This window comes from Conger conger, chromosome 5 (genome assembly GCF_963514075.1).
Source record: "Conger conger chromosome 5, fConCon1.1, whole genome shotgun sequence".
Classification (NCBI taxonomy): Eukaryota; Metazoa; Chordata; class Actinopteri; order Anguilliformes; family Congridae; genus Conger; species Conger conger.
In genome coordinates, this window is record NC_083764.1 from 49,937,857 (window position 1) to 49,953,826 (window position 15,970).

Genomic DNA, 15,970 nt, shown 5'->3' on the forward strand with positions numbered 1-15,970 from the left:
GCCATGAAATTTCCTCAAGGTTTGGGACGCATTGATGTTTCACACACCTGAAAGATCTCGTCCATGCTAAATTGTGGCTTTCCTCAGGAATTGACAAATGAACCCCAAACTGTCGAGGAACATAGCTGTGCAAGATTTACTCACAATCCAAGCAGAAATGCCCTTTCATTCTCACCACCTCAGCCACTTTTTCTGCTCAAGTAACAGAAGCGCCACTAATTGTTTGGGTTGAGCCACTTTTATTCCCCATATTTACACGCAGATGTAACTTAGACTGCTGTTTGTTGCCGTGAATGTACTCCCTCATACGCACATCAGTCCCATCAGTAGTTTGATGAAAAGTGCGCTTTTCCTCCCAGGAGTCACCATTGACTTTTACCCCGAGTAAATACCTGTCCAAGGCGTGGTATGATTCGCTAAGCTATTCCTTGTACCCAGGCCTTACTGTGACCTAAACCTTTGGAAACAAAGCACCAAATCTTAATTCACTCTCCACTGTATGCTGGTGTTTTTCAGTGAGGGGTTTGGCAGGGAGTACTAGTAACACGTGGAAAATTGCCTCCAGATTGAAAGTAAGCCTTCCAAATAAATGCGGCTCTGGTCTGAAGTAACACACCCGCGCCGCCCCCCCCCCCCCCACCCCCCACCCACCCCCACTGGGTCCAGCCTGCCAAAGGTGCTGGCCAAAGCAGATGTCTGCCCTCACCCGCTCACCATGGAAAAAAGTACTTAATTCTCTCTGTACATGTGATGGTCTTTCATCCTGGTCCCCCCTCCAAGTAGAAGGCCTGTGGGTTCACCAGGAGGGACATCAAGTATCAGTCTTTTGGACTATTTACAGTACACTAAAGGACTCTTCTCTGAGTAAAAAGTATCTTTTTACCCTTCATGTTGGTGGCCATTTTCCTACTCCAAGTAATAGAATCACCTTACTCCTTTAATGGCTTAATTCAGCAACATGAAAGATTGAAATGGGCGATATGTCCTATAAAATCCAGACAACCTTTGGCAGTTGTTTCTGAAGTGACGGGTTCCGTAATCGGTCTGAAGTATAGGCCCACTTTGTGGTTGAGGTGAGTGCCTCTGAGGGGACTCAGAGCCCCTTTCCCAGAGGTTCATTGTGAAAATGTGGGTGGTACTCAAGGCAGAAAGCCTCTAGCCTGTCTGTGCACAGTCAGCTCTGTGGTATTTGGTTAAAACCCACAGTTTGGACTCCCTCACTCTACTCTTGAAGAAGTTTCTATGTGAATTTGGACGTGGGTCTCTGGAGGATAACCATAGGGCTTTCACAACCATTACATTACGTCACATTAAATTACATTACAGCCACAAAGCAAATGGTCTTATCCAGCATGAATTAGAAAGCAAGTAATTTTTAAGAACAGTTACTTACAGAAAAGAACAGTTAAAGAACAGTTACCTCCATGCCGATAACTGTGCGAAAAAGACATTCTAAAAGCAATGGTCGCATTGATGTAATCAAACTATCCTGAAAACAACCATGGTGTATCTTTTCCTCTGCAGCATAGCGCAATGTGTAAATGAGTGCGTTTCCCTGTCTCTTCCCCAGGCTGGAGGAGTCCACTCCCGAGGAGAAGGCGCTGATGGTGGTGAAGAGGCACTCACTCTTTTTTGGGGTACCCCAGCCTTGCTCTTCCCCAGTGAACAGAACCAAGGCAATCAGGTCAGTAGTCAACATGCTCACCAACTGCACCTTCACTTGCCCCACCCCACCCCCCATCTGGGATGTTCTACCATGGATTCTGCTTTTGGTGTTTTTTGTTCAAGATAAGTAGTCCATTATCCTTCCCTATAAAGGCCATCATAAGCACCTTCAAGATTGAAGACTGAGGACTGAAACAGACTATATATATAATCACCATTCCCCTTAAAACTGTCTGTAGAATTCACCAGCACCTCACACACCACTCACTGATCTCAATGGCAGACACAAAGACGCAATATCAGCAGAGTGCTATATTCTCTTTAGAGGACATGGACATTGTATTAAGATGGGTTTTTTTCTGGGATGATGGCTGATGCTCTTTGTTGTGGTTACCTTCTCAGACTTACCAGTGAGCTGCGTGGCTGGGTCCATCGCCACGAATCAGAGAGGGTGAAGTCCAGAAGTCGCCACAAGACCAAGGCAATGCTGGTGCGTTCGGTAGCCTCTTGACACACTGACCTTGAACACACTATTGCTGTATAGTAGCTCGTTCTGGGTGAGATTTTTTACATTGCCAGTAATAACAGCCACGTGTCCACGAGTCAGTTTCTGTGGCGAGGATTTCACTGAAACTTTGCCGCAATAATGTGTGGAAGGTTATAATGATGCACATTTCCCATATTTTCTATTTTTATATGATATCATGCATTCCAATAATTATTGGAAATTCAGCATTTTCTAACCATTCACAGTTCATAGCACAAGCCCCTTTTTACCCCTGCATGCTATAAGAGAACTTTGCTTGTCTTTCAGGAAATATCAATACCTCTATAACTTTGAGGGTTTATTTTCATACACCCGAGAATTCGGTTTGCACTTAGGCCATGAGTGCACATAGGGATAGATTTCAGTGACACGGATCGTAATCAAACCACTTTGCGAACATAAACAGAACTGTCTGAGGAAGGGTAATGGCTTTTCAAGGATTTCATTTGCTTTCCGATTCTGTGGCCAGTATTTGTGTGAAGGCCACCGGTGGGGTCTGCAGTGATGCTGAGTGATCAAATCCATTCGGACTTAGTGGTACTCCTGGAAGCATTTTGCGAATACAGTTCAAGTAACTCAGCAAAGGGCTTAGCTGTCGTGCTCACTTAGATTTCCTTTCAATGTCAGTTTGCATTTTGAAGTGAAGTGAAAGCTGTGAAATTAAATGACAACTCTGTAATCAGATCGGCGGACATTTTACCCTTGATTTGTGTGTTTCACATAGAAATGGTATTTGTTTTGCAGCAGTTGTCACACTGTTTTGCAACTTCTAGACAGCAATTTTCCTGGGTTTGTTAAAATAACGATAAACAATGAAATAACTTCATTGGTAGCCATTAGGTCTATACCCTCTCAGCTGTCAACAGCCAGCTTTTCCCTTTCCCCAAGCACTACCTAGTTTTTTATTTGTTACTGCACACTGCTCACACTACCTAATGAAAGCTCTGTGATGAAGCTCTCCTGCATAAAACATGGTGATTCTGGCTTTTGTTATTTACAGTGGTTGTCACAGGCAATTTTACCCAATAACAAATGATATAGCCTGCCTCATGCAAGTGTATTTTGCATGAAGGTGAACCAACAAGACTTCTTTGTTAGACTTGTGAAGAACTTCTACCGGGCTGTCAAGGAGAGAATCAATCCGTTTGTGACTTGCTTGAGTTTGTTTTGTCAAGCAGATGTAGGTATAGAGGGGTCCAGGGGTGCCCAAATTTGTGCACGCCACTGTACATCACTGCTCACACAACATTGTGTACGAAGGAGAAAAAACAAGACTGCTTGGTGAGACTGGTGAACACCTACTGGGCTGGCCTGGGAGGGAACTGAGAAGCAAAGGAACCTGCCTTCAAAACACCTTTGGCTTCATTAGCCAGTGGACTTTAAATCATGATATAGCTTGTGCCTCTGAGTCTCTCGCGGTATAGCAAATTTCCTGTCTTACTGGTGCCATGGAAGCATTTGGGAGTCTTTCTTTCAACAACCAAGATACTCCCTGATGCGTAAGGCAATGTAAAGCGGATTGGGAGTTTTCCACATCCATAGCAGGTTGGGCAATAAGAACAACAATCTGCTTTGTAAAGACATTTGCATGAATTACAAACATAGAGTGAGCACGGTATGAAAAAGGGAAAAATCAGCAAGTCAACTCCAAAGTAATTTGTACCTTTATATTTAAGTAAGAATGTTAACAGGTATCTCAAATAGATATAAGTCACAGCTGGGTTACCTCTTTTACACACTTCAGGCTGCGATATTGAGGTTATAAGTTGTAACTTATCCTTCTGCCATGATTCTTTCTGCCTACATTTGTGGGAGGAAAACGTGCTGTTCATTTATATTTTATTATTCTCCTTATCTCTCTTATTTTTGGAATGGCAAGGTGCGCTATGCTGTCATACGCGCTGTGCTACTCAGGTCCACATTAAGAGCTGTAGGCCAGTGACGGTTTTACACCTTACAGCTTAAGCAGAACTATAGGAGAATTGGTGTTCATTGGAATGGACATGGACATGGCATCTCTCTCATTACTTGTGGCCTGTATGTCTGGTGGTAATTGGGAACCCTGTCGAAGTTATTACCTTGACCGGCCGAAGCCTCACCACTGTGGCCTGTGGGTGACAGCCAGCTAATAATGTAGTCCAGACTTAACACTATTTTTCATTCATTTCCATAACCGCCAGACTAATAACGAAAAGATTAGACCGGCTTAAATTCCTTACAGAAATGCTCATAACACCCCCTCACATTCTTTCAGTATTCCTCTTGTTATTACTAACCTCAGATTTCTAATCTTAGCAAAATTTTGTCCTATGGTACAACGAAAACTGGTCTACTGTATGCCAATACAAGAAAAATCCCACGTCCAAAATCTGTGGAATATATTTATGGATGTCTGTTAAAATATATTGCATACGTCAAAATATATCAGTCATTGCCACTCTATTTGTTTTTATACATAGAGTATATCATACATTGCAACGTATGCAGTTTTTATGACACATTCCACAATATGTGCATGATGGTGCATTTAAATGTGCCTATAACATTTATACACTTAATTATTCACACATTTCTTCAATAATATTAAAAAATGTGCACATTGTTTGCTTATGTACACATGTAGGAGAAATACTTTAAATGTATATTCCTTAGGATTCCTTTGGATTTTATGCCCATCATATATTTTCCATTGGCCCTGCAGGTCTGCACTGTGCTGAAACTCTTGACAAATGTTCCTCTCATCATTAACAGCCCCCCTGAGCTAAGGTTAGCATGCGGCTTTTGATGGTAACATGAAGAGCAAAGAGGAAAAACTTATCAAGAGGTTGAAGCTCTGTTATATTAAAGCCGTAATTCCAAACACGGTGCTTCATGTGGTGAGGAGTCAGCAGGGTCTCGGACTGGGTTCTGGGAGATGAATTCCGATGTAAAGCGGGTGAATGTTTTTAACCGTTAGCACAGTATTTTCTCAGCTGCAGCATTACTAGAAAGGCACTGGATGGCAGCTCAGCGAGACGACGATGTCCAAGGAATTTGGTTGCGTGTGCCTTCCACGTTTGCCGTTTTAACTAGTAATTGCTTGTCTGAAGTTCCACTTAAGTATGAAACGTGGTGCGACACATTCGTTTGCAGTTGCGCTGATATGTTCAGAGGGGCCTCCTATTACATTTTGACAGTAGATGCTATGGCTTTTAAACCCTGCTTTGTGGCCACATGCAAAATAAAAGAAAGGTAACTAGCAACTGAACCTGTTTTCATATTCATATTTATCCACACTAAAGATATAGTCAAAGGAGTTGGGGGTTTTAGTTATAATTACAGAGAAACAACCAGTGACTTGTGAGAGCAGGAGTTAGCATCCCTGAAGGACAAGTAGCTTGGTATGTTTTCTCCTCTACGGTTCAGTTAACAAGATGTAACCCACTAGCTGTAAATGTAGCAATGTTTTTATGTTAGAGTTCATGGAGCAGGGTAGTGTATGCCTGATATGGGGATGTGTCAGTCAGTCTCCATTCGTTCAGTCTCCCTCGCTCAACACGGCTGCTGGATGTGAAGTGTTTCCTCGATGAAGTGTTTTTGAGCGATTTGTAAATCCTCCGAGGACAGAGAACAGGTGGCTTATGAGTGAACTGTGAGTCAGTGGACTTAATTTATACTTTATTTGTTTGCTTAGCTGAGGGCCTCCTCTAGAGCCTCTTATACCGCTTACATTGCACATAGTTTCCATTTATCCAACAGGGTGATTGCTGGAAAATAAATCAAGATTAAGCACCTTTCTCAAGGGCTACAAAAGCATTTCTAATCCTTGGATTCGAACCCATACTAGACCAGTTCCTACTGTTTGTTGGGTTATGAAATTAGGATTGCAGCAAACTTGCCTCTCTCGAAAGTGATTACTCCCTTACCTTCAGAGAGATTTATTTCTGTAACTTTAGAGGGACGCTGCACAGTAATTAACATAGCATAGCAGAGTTTGGTCCTCCAGGATGCTCAAGCTGTATAGGTGCTTGTTCCCAGTCAAGCTCGAGCCATGCGACTCGGTGGTCAAGTCCCTGTCACACCATGTCAGGCTATGGATGGAGGTCTGCATTGACCAGTCAACAACTGGCACAGCCTCCCTGTGGAATGATTTGGGATAAGCCAGCCTTTCCACCGGTCTCCTCACTCAATAGCAGCATTGCCTGCGGGGCTTGGGAAAAATGTGAAAAATCGAACAAAATACTATATCTTTTTTGTAAAAGATAGTGCCCCATACCAAATTTACATAGCTGGTGGAGACATATATACAGATATGAAAGTGATGAAATAATTACAAATTGCATGCATGAAATTACATTATACTACCAGGAATCTTAAGGGGATCAAGCAGGAAAAGCGAACATTCGGATGAGGAGAGAACTGAGGAACATTTAGCCAGATTGTTGTGCTTGGATGTAGGAGTATGGTAATTGGGGCAGCTCCTGATTTTTAAAGGTAACATGCTCCAAAAGCAAGGAGCCAACTGAGGAAAATCCAACCAGTGAGAAGGTCACTGCAGTTTCCTTTCTTTTTTCTCAGTCAGCCATGCCATCCTTTTTTTTTTTTTTTTTTTTTCCCCAGGATTCTTGTTGCCTCATGGTTGCCCGGGTAATATAAAGAGCAGACACAGCAGACAGGCCGAACCATCTTCAGCCAGTCAAGGAGATACTGCATTGTTTACGCTCCCACAATGACTTCACAGTGTGTGTTTACTTTGGATATGCGGGGTGGGTTGGGTGCAATCAAGCCACAAATGGCCTGGGGGGTGGACTAGTAGACTACCCTCATGTTGACTTTTGTGTAGGAATGCTTACCCTTAACCCTGAGCCAAATGTCAAATGTAATGAGGTATAATGGAAGGGTAATGGTCATTCTAAGCTTAATTTCTGTAATTTCTTAATTTATCTGTTTCTATTTTATTAGAAAATGTTTCAGTGTCTGGCAAGACAATAGTGACACCGCATAACTTCAACTTTGCACCAAAATGTATCCCATTTTGTAAATATTAATATCATTTTATAATTTTACAGATGTTGCGGGAAGCTGGGAGGGACCTTTCGCAGAGAATGGATATACATAATTGTATGCACTTGCATGCCAGTTATAAAAACAGTTTAATTTCCCAACCGCAGACTGTAATTACACTATTATGTAAGAGGAATGTGTGGGTAACCTAGTGTAGTGTGGAATTATACATACCTTTCATATGCACATTCCGTAATTACTGTATATAACATTAATAAGAGGTTTCTTTAAATCAGTGGTTTTCAGAGTATGGTCTGCAGGCCAAATCCAGCCTGTTTAAAATGTCTAAATATCCCACATTCATGCAAAAATATCTACCAAATAATTATTTCTACTGCACATGGCAAGGTAATCAAACCTAATCAATGAGTTCACATGCTGTGTAAGGAGAACTGAAGAGAGAATTACTGTAGCCTTATGTGGAGACTGGGGGAAGCTCTCATGCACACAGCTTAAAAGGCCCAAAATGTAATGTGCAGTCACACCTACATTTACATTTTGGAAAATGGCACTGGTGATAAATGGCAGAACTGTTCATCTTTGCTTAAGTCAATATATTTGTATTTCTATGTCAAACACAGTCATTGGTAAATTAGCATAAGGTACTGTAGCTATCACATATTGCTGCCTGCCCACTTTGTATGCGATTCATGAAATACAATTAAACAGGGATGTCTACTTTGTGTATATTTCTTAGCCTGTTAGCTATATTGCTATATGCCTATCCATTCCTGAATGAAATGGCTAACTGGATACTGAGTGAGCTAAATTTGTATTTGGATAACTGAAGTTCCCCTCATCTTCATTTCTGTCTCCAATCTGACACACAACCCTGGCCAGTTGGTCAGTGAGAAACAAGCCCATGAAACATGCTGAGAGTTCCAGTGTTTTCCATCTAGCCAGGGAAGGAATATTTGGACCCTTGACTTAATTCATACCTTCATAATTGGAAAATCCTAATTTAAAAATTGTATTCAGACAACAGCTTTGCATTTAGCTTCATCCCATAGTTCTAAATAGGACCAAATCAATGTAGGTCAAATGCAGCGTGGAATTGTTTGTTTAAATGTGGCTGTCTTGTCATTGCATTGCCATAGGGAATGGCATGGCATGATGCCAGAGAAAATAACATGGAGTGGCTTGTTTGCACTGCATGGAAGCCGTCCTCAGATTGACGGATTGACCCTCTTCTGCTCTCTCTTGTTCCCTCCCACAGAAGTCACTGGGGAAGAAGTCTGAGGTTTCTGAGGTTGCGACGGTCCAATACACTGACATAACTGAAAAGTGGGTGATAATTTATGTTGTACAATGCACAATAATACATTGTCTTGCACTGCATTCATTAAACAAATTCTCTTATCCCGATTTAAATGCTAAATGTAGTGTTTAAGATAGATTTAGAAAGAGCAGAGTAGTACAAAAAAGTCTTAAGTAGGACTGTCATTCATAATGTTTTGTTTTTACAGTTGAAAGGGCAAAATGGCATATTTTCCACAGGTTATGCAAAGCATATTTCTTATGCAAAGAACGGTTGTTTTGATCAATAATAGCTGCTATATATACTCTCTCTGCTTAATCCCACACATTCTTGTTTGGTGTGGTTCCTGGCTCTTCTCTGGAAATCTTGTATAAAGGTCATTTTGCTTCTGGCTGGGTTCTTGTTCCTTCTGCGATATCACTTGCCAGACTCTCCCCCATTTGTAATTCTGCAATGTGACTTGACCGCAATTGTAACCTACACAACTTGTTGATGAAAATGGCAAACCAAGCATTTTTGCAATTCCATTGAAGTCGCCTGCCCTCACAACTGGCACGGATAGCTTATGATTTAAGGACAATACACACTAAATTAATTAATTAATTCACAGTCATGAGAAAATATTTTCATGTTTTTAGCAGATGAGTAGGACAGTTAGTGGCCTTCAGCCACTCAGCATTGAGGGTCTGTCCTCCATATTCAGAGAACTCTCACTCAACAAGGTATTCATTATAAGATCGAAACGGGAAAAACAGGAAATTAGACACATGGTTAGAGTAAGTACAGTAAAATGGTCAAAATGTTGCTGATCCAATGTAAAGATGGTGCAGAATAATAAGCCATTCTGGGATTTAGAAATTGTGCTCTTTGGCATAAATCATATTGGTCTGGCAAAGTGTCAACAGCATTTTAGGCAAACTTCATTGGAGCACATTACATGAATATTGCAGAAGGCTTTCAATGTTAATGTCAGCATACTTCAGATGGTAAATACCTATTATACATTGTATTATACATATGCCCTGCTCTGAGACTTTGGTGTCAGTTGTATCAAGTAGTTATCAATGTGTGCAAATGGTTCTGAATGCAGTTGAGAGCACTTTCGAGTTGACACACAGAATTTGTAGTCTGGAGTTGACTTTAATGCCTTAATGAGTCTACCTTCATTCCCCTGAAGTGAACGCTTTCCAAGTTCCATATGCTTTGCCAATCCCACCATCCCCTGTCCCACAGGAACTCAGCTAGCGAGCTGCAGGTGTACTACACTCGTCATGGCAGCTACCGTGACTTCTTTGAGGAGATTCAACGCAGAGGAGACACGTTCTACGTGGTGTCGTTTCGCCGGGTAAGGAGAGGACAAAAAGCCAATGCACATTTTCAGAATTATTTATTATTGGCATTAAATGGCACAATTCTTCATTAGCTGTTTCCCATCTGTTCCATTCTCATCTTTGTCATATACAACTCTGTAGTTTCTATTAGGAAAGAGGTCTTTAATTTTTGGCTCAATATGCAAGTGTTAAAAGGAAATACGGGCCGAAAAAAATATTGTTGCAGGCACTGTAAGTTCACTGAAATACTGGAATGATCCTTGTTTTCTTCTTCAAACTTTCTGAAATTTTCCAGTAATCGCCAAAGGTGTCACCGTTAAGTTTTCCAAAAGTGCAAACTTTCATGGCCATAATGTGGCTTTAATGAAAGGAAAAACCTCATTGGATTTAGTCAAGAGCCTTCCAGCAATTTTTTTTTGTATTAGGTAATTGTCATTCAAATATTTCTTCAAGCAGAGCATTAAAAATAATCATTAGAGCTTGTTTCATGTTGAAGGTGCATAATTTTGGTAAAGATGGCAGATTCTGCCCAGTATGATGTTGGTGGTATGTCGTCTTTCATGCTGGTTTGCTATTTTAATTGTGAACACTGACTCCCACTGATGTCAGAGGTATGTGTGCGTGAAGGGGTTTGTTGTTTGTGCGTGTGTGTGTGTGTGTGTGTGTGTGTCTGTGTCTGTGTCTGTCTGTCTCACTCAAATATACATACATGATTTCTATTGAGGAATCATTATATAATGTCATCTTATCCAGAGTGACTTGCAAAGGAGATTATGTCGTTTCAGATGGAACCATCCACTGACATTTGCAAAGCCACCACAGACCCGCTGCAGCCTTTTTCATGAGTTTTCCGAGAGCCTCTATGATCACAATCTATCCTCATTTATACTGTCAGCTCATCGCAGCCTGACAGAATGTCTGCCCTATCTCATTACGTGTCTCATGGCCTTCCTGTTATAGTCTTCCTTTGATGGTCTTTAAGGGACTCACACATAAGGCTTATCCTACGTATACATTTTCATATTTTACCTGAAAAGTATGACGAATCTGCGGACGAAATCCTAAGTGGGATGACTGCACGCATGACCACCTGGTCTCCTGGTACTGATCTAGTTTGGTTGTCATGGCGACAGCTGCACAGATGTAAGCGAGGGCCTTTGATGAAAATGCAGAAGGGACAAATGCTGCCTGTCCCTGTGTTCCCCAAAGCTGAAGTAAAGACCAGGATGTCACTGCCTAGCACCATGTGCGGTAGTAACCACAACCAGACCATTTGCAGGAGGCAGACCCTAATCACCACATGGTCAGAAACCTACTGTAACCCTTGATAGTTTTGTAGGGTACTGTGATGAGGTAGATAACCATAATCCTATGACCTGTATTTATTTGTCATTGCACATTGCTGTTAGTTGCTCAAGAGAAACGGCACACTTCTCCACAAACCCTGCAATTTGGCTGGTTTATTGATTTGGAATCTGTAGGCTTTGAAAGTGTTAAGGGTAGTTTAACACAATGTATCATTTTATTTGATTGCAGATGTTGTTCTCTACTCTCTCTAGTTTGAGTGGTATTATGGTAATGCCTCTCTCTACTCCTTGCCCTGATGTCGACTGGCAGCCGTATTTGATTAAAGTTGCAGTGAACTTGTTTAGAGAGCAGCTGCATAGAAGCCAGCAGGACTGGCTTGAGAGAACTGAATGCCCACCACCCAGATTCTGAAGTGGACGGCTCTTCTGGACCAATGTTATTTTGAAGGGTTAAATTAGAACCAGCTCTCTCTATTTGTTCTTTTGGGTGTAGTTGCCCACTTGTTTGTCTCAGGAAGGTTAGAAGTCTCCTTGTTCCCCCTGTGTCATGTAGCGAGAGAAGCGCAAGCTATGTGGTGCGGGCACATTGTTTACATTAAAGCATGGTGCTTTCAAGCTGAAAAGTGCAGAATCAGTTGTGAAAATAAATATTTACGTCTGCAACTCTACTTCTGGTGTAAACGTCTGTGCTGGAGAAGACCCTGTTGAACACTTGATGTGTTTTTAGAGTCCTTGAGTTCCACGTATGATCAGTCACTCTGTTGCGTGAGTTTATAATGCTGTTACAATAGACAAACCAGTCAAGCTACTCTATTATCCTATTTTTAGGGCCAGTTTTGATTATTCATTATTCTACATTATTCATAATTTATGTTTCTCCTCCCACACCTGCACACAGAGGTATTAATTAAAATCCTGACCCATGGTCAAAATTCATAGTGCGCAATACATTAACAGAGGTGCACAAGCAATACCAAAGGCAATATATGCCCCTTTAGCACGACTCAGGAATATCCAAAGAGACTACAATCTGGTTTCCGTGAAGGTTCTCCTATGTCCCTGTGCTGCATCTAAAAGCCTAGTAGCCTGACTACTCATTTTCCATGATCTCTTCCCTGACAGTTCATGTTTTTTTTTCTGGTTATGTAAGGGAAGTAAAACGCTTGAAAGGAACAGCACTGCAGCGTTGCTAAATCTGGTGCCTGCTGGACACTGCCCAATCTATCCTGTTGCCGTTACTTCTCCCCCACACAGTTTGTCAGATGTCATGGATGTATGCTCCAGCCTGGTTTCAATCAATATGTGTCTTTAACTTTCCTTTACAATGCTCATTTTTCCCTGACGCATACACGGTTTGGCACATTAATTTTGGCGATCCCTGAAGAAAAGGGAACGTGTTGATTGAATCCAGGGATTTACGTTCACGTCTAATAATGCTGCAGGCTATTTCGTGAGATTGAAGGAATGGGTGCAAACAAGAGGGCTCTGTTTGAATCACACCAGTTCTTTCTGTGAAGTCAGATTTGAGGAAAGTGGATAGCAACTTCCAACCACCGTGCCAAATTGACTTGGCTTGATTCAGACAGCTTTATCTGCCATGTATCTTTTTTAAACTGTGAGAATGAGACAGTATATTTATTTTTGGATGCATACTTCTTGTACTGATCCAGGTTGCTTTTGAGAGCAAGGTAGCTCTGGAGTAATTTATCGATTTCTGTAGTTAATGGCCCTCTACCTACCTGCAGACAGTGATCATGGATGTCAAATGATCACATTCACAGATCAGTATTTGTGGACATTCTCATTTTTGAGTGGCATAAAAATCACAACATTTTTCACCTCAATCACATTTCTTAGTGGCATCTGTAACACTGTACTAAACTGTTCTGACAGTTTAGTTTTGTGGTAATATACATGTGCAATGTCTTTATCCCTCCCTTTTACATGAAGTGTGAAAGCAAAGCCCTTTATGCCTCTTGGTGGATGTGAGGCATCTTTCAAGTCATCTTCTAAACTAGAAAGTGGCTGTTCTCAGCATCAGTCAAGTGGCTGATGGATTTTTTCTACTGTTGTTTTACTGTTACTGTTATAGTCTGTTTAGGGATTATTTGTATTCTGTTGTTCTGCGCTTCTTTGGGTGTGTGTGTGAACACCTGCATGCTTGGATGCAAAAAAGCACAGTGACCACATCTATACAACAGAGACTGTACTAATGGATTCATTTAGGATTTATGAATCATGACTAAGTAATATTTAATTGATTTTTTAAAATGATTACTATATTTTTCTTTTTAGGATCACCTTCTTCTTCCTGCTACCAACCACAGCAAAGGAAGCAGGCCGAAGATGTCACTGGTGTTACCTGCTATGAATCTAAATGGTAAGATCTATATGACATTGTCTGAATCCAGTGACTGGTTTGCCCATTTTTCCCTCCAGACCTCATATTCAGGGAAGGCTGTCCTAAATGGGCAAGATTCATAGATGAGATCATAAGAACTTGATTTGCTCTCTGTATGGGGCAAAAGTCAGGCTGCAGGGGTCTCTAAAGTCAGATGGTGTGTATAAGACAATTTGTTCTGCCAACATTTAATGAAGAGTTTGTTTGGAACTGAAACATATGAAATAAAAAAATATTTTATATGTAGTTCTTAAAGCTTGCTGTGCAAATATTTATGCATTCCAAATCCAGGGTCACAAATACCCATGTGAAACAACACTGCCAGCATGAAACATTCTGGGCACTTGAATATCTCAGAAAAACGTGGTTAAGGAGAGTGCTTTTTTTCATGAGAGAAAATGTTGCAGTGCAGCTGCAAAGCATTGTAGATGCTGTACATTTCAGTAGTTTACGATATGACAGTGTTATTGGTTTTTGGTGACACATTACTTGAACCCCTCACCATAAGGCTGACATAACACTGTCATTCACATGACATAACAGTCATAAGACAGCATAGCAGTCAGATGAAACAAAACCGTCAGATGACTGAGATCATCTGTTATGCCATCTTGTGACAGCTGTCCTTGTGTAATGTCATGTGTAATGTCCTTATGGAGAAGGGATCAAGTCAGGTGTTTTTTTAATGAAATCTGGTACACTAACATTACTTGTTATGACCAGATGTTATGACATGCTTATAACACCATTGTGCATGCTTTACGGCAGATAGGTCAAGTGTCACTGAAACTTGTCCTGATCAAATGATTGATAATATAATTTTGGTGTATTTCCAAAATCCACGATACTTTACCTCTGTTCCAATCATTGCAACTCAAACCAAGGCAACTACTTTTAGACAACAGCCAATTTCTTGTCAGATATTTATAGTTTCTTTAATTATAGGTTAGAAAACTATGGGAAACAGATGATTTATGTTCTGGATTTAGTAAACAGTGACTCAGCCCTACCTCTAAATTTCCACTTTATGGATACATGCCATTTGGTTAAACACCAAACCCCTCAACGCCCACGAGACTGCCGTGTTTAAGTCTTGTACTTTCTTCTTTTGGCAAATAGGGAGCAAAGATTTTTAAAGTTTATTTCTGTATGAAAAACCTGCAATACACTCACACTTATGTTATATTTCACAGTACACAATGGCAAGTAAGCACACTTTGTTTTTCTGCTCAGAATTTAGCTGGAATCTGTCATTTATATAGCCTGAAAGTATTGATTTGCATTGTAAACCTGATGGTGTCATTCAGGGTATATAACTTGGGTTGTTCTGAGGTGATGTTAGGAGGGTGGTCAGTTTATTTTTTGCTGTGCTATATTCAGTCTTGGAAAAATGACCAGTACAGTGACTGCTTGGAAACTGGACACATTTCATTGTTTTTGACATGCAGAATTTATAAAATTATAATTGCAGTGATCTATTTTTGCCCATTATGAAAAAAGGTATATATTTTCATATTTAAAATTATCTGCAGGAAAAAATTTTCTGTGATGCATTAATGTGGACACTGTTTAAAACATTTTTTTGTTGCACTTACAGAAGCGCTGCACTTTTGAGTGTCTTCTCTCCAATTCAGCAGGATAGATAAATAAGCAGAAAGTAAATTGACCCAGTTAAAATTCACACTGACTGAAGAAGGAAGAGTCAGTCAAGAAAAGTTACTCAGATGTTCTGTTTGATACTGGAGAAGAAAACTTGTGGCTGATGTTTTTTATGGGTCAATGTTAAAGTGAGCAGTGAAATTGTATCTTGGTGTGCTTCTTGTGCTAGACTTGTACTTTCAGCCATTGGAAAACAGATGTGTCGCGGGTAACAGTTTTTGTTAATGCTGTATATTTCTGAAGGCATTAGCATATTATTTTCATTTACATTTAGAAAGAGATTACTTGTAGGTAGAAAGATTGGCTGGCAATGCTGTAGCAGTGAAATGGGTCTATGAAACCAAGCATTCCAGATTGGGGAAAAAGAAAACGATGTTGTGTTGTCTCAGTCGGAAAAAACGATGCAACGCCGGCGTTATTTCCCTCAGACAGGATAGCATGCTGATACATTAGCTGAGCTCACACAGTCAGGAGAGCGGCCAAAGTAAAGTTCTGGAGAGCACCTCTAGGGTCTGCCTGGGCCCGTTTTCCCAAGCCTTGCAGACATGGCTCCCATCCAGGTCTCGCAAGACATGTCTGTGTCTCCCCGCAACTTCCCTGTGCGCCCTTTTATTCTGACCCTCTCTACCCAACAACTGTATGAGGATGTGCGGTGCAATACGCGCACATACAGTGTGCAGTGATTTACGAGGAGCACTGCCAGAAATACTCCGCTGAAGTACATACAGTACATCCTTTTATATGAAGAGGATGAACTGT

The 15,970-nt window shown here is 40.9% G+C and overlaps 1 protein-coding gene across 1 annotated transcript in view; it reads left to right on the forward strand.

The window, feature by feature from the left end:
• Positions 1-15,970, forward strand: part of LOC133128611 (cyclic AMP-dependent transcription factor ATF-6 alpha-like) — a 38,156-nt gene that overhangs the window by 17,793 nt on the left and 4,393 nt on the right. The window contains exons 11-15 of the mRNA XM_061242270.1: positions 1,571-1,684; positions 2,068-2,155; positions 8,472-8,539; positions 9,747-9,858; positions 13,447-13,531. Of these exons, the coding sequence (XP_061098254.1) occupies positions 1,571-1,684; positions 2,068-2,155; positions 8,472-8,539; positions 9,747-9,858; positions 13,447-13,531 (467 nt within the window). The remainder of the gene's footprint in view (positions 1-1,570; positions 1,685-2,067; positions 2,156-8,471; positions 8,540-9,746; positions 9,859-13,446; positions 13,532-15,970) is intronic.